A 7,187-nucleotide genomic window follows, 5' to 3' on the forward strand; every position below is an offset into this window, starting at 1 on the left:
TTAACCTTTTTTCATTATTAGATTTCCTTTTTGACTTGATTTTTGTTAATGAGCCATGTTTATTCAGGTGAAGCCCATGTTAACCATTTAAACAAAGATGGTTTAAAATAAGAGAGATCTTAGTCCCCACTTCAGGTTGGTTCTGCTGTTTGAAAGGAGGCACAACAAATGGGCTTATGGAGTAATATCAATTTTTTGAGTGCACGTTAATGCAGTCAAGTCATACCAATAATTTAACAAAAATTGTGTACACCAGAACCCATCTTGAGAATAGATTTACATGAGCAACTGATTTGGAAGCATAGCTAATTATTATTAGGAATAGGAAGTGTTTCAAGAGATTTATAAAGCATAGGGTTAAGACCATTTCTATTTTCTCAAAAAATACGGACTAGTAATTAATGAGCTTTTAAAGCCATTCTCCAAATGCTCTAAGTATATACCAGTTCATCTAAAAGGTACAAAAATGTCATAACCTAAAAATCCAAACCAATTTTCAATCTACACAAACCAAATCATAACATATACAAGTTATCCATTTCAAATCTACACCAAGTTTTCTAAATTCCATGAGAAAGCCTTGCAAATCCGTTCTAGTTCGGTCATGCCGTCAGCCGGACCTAGTACAAAAAAAAAAACATTAACCAACCATTCGTGTGCACATAAACGCATCCAAACCGCACGACAATGACGACATTGAACTAGCAGCCCATAAGCACGACCACATTGGCAGCCTCTGAGCAAGGTTACATTCAACTGCAGCAGACCAATGCTGCACAATAAGACCATCACGATTTGCAACCTGATCCTGCGGCAATAGCAATACAATGGAAGCGTAATGAGTCCAAGTTGCAATGCGTCACAAACACCAACAACATGCCAACAAACCACAAGCCGGTTGAACGCACGTGATGCAACATGCCATGATCAAGTAGGACCTGCAAGTTGCAAGAAATAACCAATGCATTCATTTCAAACCATAACTTAACAAAACATCCAAGTCATAACAACAGGGGGATATCGATAATGCATTAATTCATATTCATATAACACTCCAAATATTTCAATCAGGACAGTCCTGTAACATTCATTAGCAGCAGTCCACACAAATAAACAAAAACAATGCAAATCCATAACACAAGCATCAACTAATGCGTTAACATAAGTTTGCACCAAGTTAAGTATCAAGGTTGAACAACTTCAAACTCACAAATAAAGTTCCGCCTGCATCAACTAACGGCTAGCAACATGAAAATCCATTTGATAACAGAAATTAATAGAACTAACCACTTCAACAGAGAGCTAACCGAATTTACCTGCCCGGCGTGCCCGATTCGGTTGCAACTTCATGCTCTATATAACAAAGTGTTCTTCATTCTGCAAGAGATGTTCTTCATTTCTTCATATCAATCTTCTTCATCCTCTTCACTCCTTCATTCTTGAATCCTCTGCAAGTCCTCTAATCTTCTTCTTCACCTGCAACCATTCTCAAACTTCACACACCACGATTGCCACAACGACCTGCAATTCACCTACAAGTCACGAATCCAAGTTCACAAGAGAGAAAAGGAAGTGGTTCAAACAAAAGCACACGTGAAAGATTAGAAGAAGCGAAAGACTCATACCTCATACCGATTTTGGTCGCCGCATCGTTGAAACCGATTACGCGAAGGTGGTCGAATCCACTGTAACAGATGAATGAAGAAGCCTGGAAACACTTGCGCACGGTCGCAACAGCGTAGAGCGCTACCGGACACCAATATGCACAAATAACCCGACTCAACAGCTTCAAGTCGGTGAGTTCTTCTTCTACGTTTACTTCACAACCGTGTGGCTTGCTCTGACATTATGTTTCCGTTCTTGAGGATGAAGACGAGTGCTTCTTTTTCTTTTTCGTTGTAACGTATAGAATGCGCATCTTGATGCATCGCTTCAATCCGCAGAGTAACATCCGGATTCATAACAGAAAAAGTGAAGGAGAATCATGAGCACATAACGGCATTGCAGAAGTAAAACTGAAGAGGAGCGGAGGGAAATAGAAGAGTCCAACACCTGCGATCCGCTGGGATGACACCACGTCAAAGTTCCGATTCGGTAATATATTCTCCTTTCAATCGTCGGCGCGACTCCCTTGATCATGGCCATACTGTGATTCATCCCCGATTCTCTTCGACTCCGCGTGCAAGATACGAATGGATTTGGAGATTTTTATTTTTTTGTTGGATCTTGCAATTTCGATACGAAGAAGATGATGATGAACATGAATTGAAATAGGGGTACGGCGAGGATGATTGGGCTCCGATTTGGATTCGTTTTGCGTGTTCATGGACGTTTGAAGTGAACGCGTAAAAAGCTTGAAGAGCGTGAAAATGGCGGAGTGAAATGCTCATACGTGTTACTGAGAGTATATTGTGGATCTGTTTTCGCCATGTGGATTGGGTTAGATCTTGTGAAGCTTGGTTTTCCAGCCCAAACTTCCTTTCCGCACCTCACCGGTTCCATTTATACTGTGATGAAAATTTTACCCTATACCCCTACAATTGTACCCATACCCCTACATTTAAAATTTTTTGACCAAAATACCCTCATATAAATAGAGTATATTTTCCGTTTCAAAATTTTTTTACCATTTTCGTTGAAGACTTCCGGAGAAGAAAAATTTTTTGGCGTTTTTGCATTGTATACCGGAACACTTAAGAGTAAGTCTTCCGGTTTGAAAATTGTATACCGGAACACTTCTCTTAAGTGTTCCGGTTTGTTGTTTTTTTTGGACACTGAACCGGAAGTCTTCTAGAAAGTCTTCCGGTTTGTATACTTATATACCAGAACACTTTCTTCAAGTCTTCCGGTTTGGATGATGTGTACCGGAACTCTTCTTTGAAGTGTTCCGGTACGTAATTTTTTTTTTTTTTTTTTTTTTAATTATTTTTTTTTACATTATTTTTGCAGTGGTTCGAAGAAGAGGTGCAGATGGCCGGATTCCAGTCCGCACGTTAGACCGGGGTGCATCTTCATCTGCAGCTGCAGCTGAGCCGACTGGATATCCAGGAGGGCCGTACGATACATCGCTTTTGGTGAAGTACGAGCATCATGTTGCTCGACATATATGGTTCGGTGAGGTAAGTAAACGGACTATATTTGAAAATGAATAATAGTTGAATATTTTATAATTTGTTTTCTAATATGTGTTTTAATTGTTTTTAGGAAAGAGGACCAAAGAAAGAGTTGAAGGTTGCCGGACATGGACTGAAGTTGAATTCTAGGGTTCCATTGGCTCTTCCACCACAGATGGAGAGTTGGGTATCTAGATCCGGTTTAGCTTCACTGCAGAGAACGAGTCTGAACAAGATAGACACAAATCTTGTCTCTGCATTTGTGGAAAGATGGCATCTAGAGACATCTTCATTTCACATGCCGTTTGGTGAAATGAGCATTACTTTAGATGATGTCGCATGTCTACTTCACTTGCCCATTAGGGGTATCTTTTGGAGTCCTCAGGATGTGACTGAAGAGCTAGCTGTTGAACTTGCTGTGGACTACCTAGGAGTGTCACAGAGTCAGGCACAGTCACATGTTCGGAGCTGCAGGGGGTCGTATTACAAGTTGGAGTGGTTATATGATATATTCGTACATCATAGGGCTGCTTCCAGCTGGGCATATGCGACTAGAGCATATCTATTGATGTTGGTGGGTTCCACCATATTTGCTGATAAGACCTTTACACTTGTAGAGGCACGATACCTCCTCCTGTTTAGGGACTTGGATGGATGTTCAGGATATAGTTGGGGAGCAGCTGCACTAGTTACCCTCTACCGATATCTTGGAGATGCGTCCATGTACAGTTGCAAACAGCTAGGTGGATATCCTACTCTCCTACAGGTATATAATTTAATTTTGTTAATTAAGTGTTGGATTCATTTTATAAAATATTGTAACTTAATTTGTTTTATTTATTATGTTTTTATTTTGTAACAGTGTTGGATTCACGAGTATTTTCCAACTGTTGGAAAAAGAGGGGAGAATTGGAATCCTGCTGGAAACTGTGGTCTTCCCCGAGCGATGAGATGGTCATATAGACAGGGAGTCCTGAAGGTCGATGATTTACGACCTATTTTGGACGAGCTGACACCTACCGACGTCATCTGGCGACCATTTGAGGATCATAGAGCATGGCGTGTATTTGATGAGATATGTCTTTACAGGGGCTGTTTGAAGTGGGGTGAAATAGTTGTTCCATACTTGCCTGATAGATGTTTACGTCAGTTCGGGTATAGACAGTATGTTCCATCCCCACCTCTGGATTGTATGATGGCGACGGATATTGATGTTGATTGGATCAGTTACCATCAGAGTGTTGTCGATGTGATCGGTTCATCTTCCGTGGCCACCACTCCATCTGAGGTAGTAGACGGTTATCTGGAGTGGTATTATCGTGTTTCCCATCCACGGTTGGTCCCTCCCCATCGTGACGCTCCTAGAGAGGTACCCGTTCCTGTATATGACGCCGGGCCATCTGATCCTGATTGGGCTCGTGTATCTACATTGATTCGTCGCTATCTGAGACAGGTTAATGCTGAAGAGGAAGATCCACAGTTTTCTGATTTATTTGAAGCTTTGCATATTTCTCGTTCACATTGATTATATGTATTAAGCTTTGAATATAATAGACATAATAATATAGATTTCATGTTTTGATTACATATTTATGTTTTGATTACATAATCATGCTAATACAGGTGTAAGTAATTGCCAATGTTGCATACGTCCTGCAAATCCTAGCATCCAAGTAGTTGCTATATGAGAACGAAATTTCTTCCAATCTAATGTGACCGGTGGCAATGGAAACCCTCTTTCATGTTAACCTGATAAAGTAAAATAATTAAAAGATTAAGTCATATAACATAAAATATTAACTGGAATAATTAAAATATTTAGACATAAAAATACATACCTGAACCCAATGATTCTGGTTAACAAAACCAATGCAATAAATAGAGACATTTGGTGAATGTGAACTTGTCATCGGAAAGAAAGTGATGCACGGATTGCCTAAACAAACAAGTACAACATTATAACGATTGGCTATCAAGTAACCCATATCTGGTAGACTCATCCATTTTTCAGGTGGTGGCTGTGAACCAAACGATTCTATCATCAAAGATTCTCTCACAGCTGACAACCGATTAGAAAATAACTTGTCATACAAAGTTGACCTATCCTTGTCTATTAATTCCAACCCCAACTCTCTGCGAACCATTGACCAACCATCCTCACCATATCCATGCAATGATGCAATGACTCTAAATCCACAATTACCATCTGATTCAACATTAACTACATCTTCAATGTATGACCTAATATGATTAGGAAATTGAACAATGAATTGTGGTTGCTTCTTTGATAATTTGATCTTCTTCGAAGTCTGTGATGGTTGAGATTGCCTTTGTGAAGATTGAGATGCCTTATCAACATACTCATGATACGAAGGGTCCCTATAAACATCATAATCTGCTGGTTTTTTCCCTTTCTTCTTCACTCCTCCTTTGGTTTTTATTTTCTCAGGTGGTGGACACAATGTTGTCATTGTTGGGTATGCTAGTTCACATACCCTACTCCTTAATGCCCTTTTCCCAACAACATCTAATGACCTAAATCGTCTCCACAACTCATCCATTGCAGCTGTCATATCCACCTCTGATCCATCATCTTCACCTTTCTCTAACTCAACTTCCATAGTTAGTTTCCTCCAATGAACATGAACAGCATCAATGGGTATCGGTATACCACCTACTCTGTATCTTCCTAACTCACAAGCACAAGGTAACCCATAAGATGTTCTAAGAGTACAACCACATATTTGCCTGTTAGTTCCAACATAATCAACTCTCAAGATGTTCTAAGAGTACAAGCACAAGGAAAGCAAAATGTTTCTAGGTGCTACATGTCTCTTTGCCAAATCAGCGACATGTTGCTTCTCATCTGTGGTCAACCTACCAATAAACGAATGACCTTCTAATCTATCAGGTAAACCATGATTATGTAACCCACATTTTACATCAATCTTCCAACCAGATCCATCTTTCGCCGGAGTCGACCTGATTTTAAATGGACATCCACATTTCTTGGACGCACTTTGGGTACCACTATCACTAATCTTGTGTTTCCCACCTTTATCACAGCCAAATATTATTTTGTTACTTCTCCCTCTCTTCCCCGTTTTAGTATCTGAACGACTGATAATAACAGTTACTTTATTGTCGATTCCAACCTCTTTAATCCATCTGATAACCTCTTCTCGTGTACCAAATCTTTCCGTCGTCATAAACGCATCAGTAGTATCTACACATATTTTGGGAAGATTTTCCATTTCTGTAAAAAAAAAAAAAAAAAAAAAAAAAAAAAAAAAAAAACGTACCGGAAGACTTAAAGAAAGACTTCCGGTACACAAAAAAAGCAAACCGGAACTCGTCTCCAAAGAGTTCCGGTATGCAAATTTTTTTTGAAATTTTTTTATGTGAACCGGAACTCTTTCCTTAAGTGTTCCGGTTTGTTTTTTTTTGTGTTCCGGAAGTCTTCCCATAAGTCTTCCGGTTTGGAAAAATACATACCGGAAGTCTTTTTGCCAGTGTTCCGGTGCGAGGGGTGTGAAAGTGTAATTTTTGGAATTTTCAACTGAATGGTAAAAATGAAATGGTAAATTGGTTAAAACCAATTAAGGGTAAAATGGGAATTTTTAAATTTTTGTAGGGGTATGGGATTAATCGTAGGGGTACAAGGTAAAATTTTCTACTGTGATTTGTCCTGTTCGTTGAGGAGACTTAGGGCCTAAAGCCCATTTGTTCACCCATTGCTATTTTCGCCCCCACACCCTTGGACTATTTCTGGAAGTTGGGCCCGGAAGAATATGGACTTGCGTCCATTACTAGTTGCACCACAAATTCCAGTTTTTTTCACTTTATCTTGCTTAACTCTTCTTAATTGTCTAATTAGGTTTAGATTTATGATTAATCCGCATTAATAAAATTCGATTAGGTTAATAAATGTTTTAGGGCAATTGGGATTTTTAGGTATTAACTTAATTTTCTTCTTTAGATTTTAGTTTTTAATTAGAACTTAAACTTAGTTTTAATTGGGAATTAACTAGGGATAGTTAAAATTAATTTAATTTTTGGAATCTAGGTCAATCC

At 39.0% G+C, this 7,187-nt stretch overlaps 1 protein-coding gene and 1 long non-coding RNA gene across 2 annotated transcripts; one reads left to right on the top strand and one right to left on the bottom strand.

Annotated features, from left to right (window-relative positions):
- Positions 1-289: 289 nt before the first annotated feature.
- LOC127083265 (uncharacterized) lies at positions 290-2,464 on the bottom strand. Its single transcript, XR_007788366.1, has 3 exons — positions 1,626-2,464; positions 1,317-1,532; positions 290-938 (listed from the first exon to the last, which is right to left on the bottom strand). It is a non-coding gene; the product is annotated as an uncharacterized LOC127083265 (long non-coding RNA).
- A 104-nt stretch (positions 2,465-2,568) lies between these two features.
- LOC127083264 (protein MAIN-LIKE 1) lies at positions 2,569-4,700 on the top strand. The gene is made up of 4 exons (XM_051023557.1): positions 2,569-2,699; positions 2,950-3,119; positions 3,205-3,879; positions 3,976-4,700. Coding segments are annotated over exons 1-4 (1,509 nt in total). The 5' UTR covers positions 2,569-2,698; the 3' UTR covers positions 4,639-4,700.
- Positions 4,701-7,187: the final 2,487 nt, after the last annotated feature.

This window comes from Lathyrus oleraceus, chromosome 5 (assembly GCF_024323335.1).
Source record: "Lathyrus oleraceus cultivar Zhongwan6 chromosome 5, CAAS_Psat_ZW6_1.0, whole genome shotgun sequence".
NCBI lineage: Eukaryota > Viridiplantae > Streptophyta > Magnoliopsida > Fabales > Fabaceae > Lathyrus > Lathyrus oleraceus.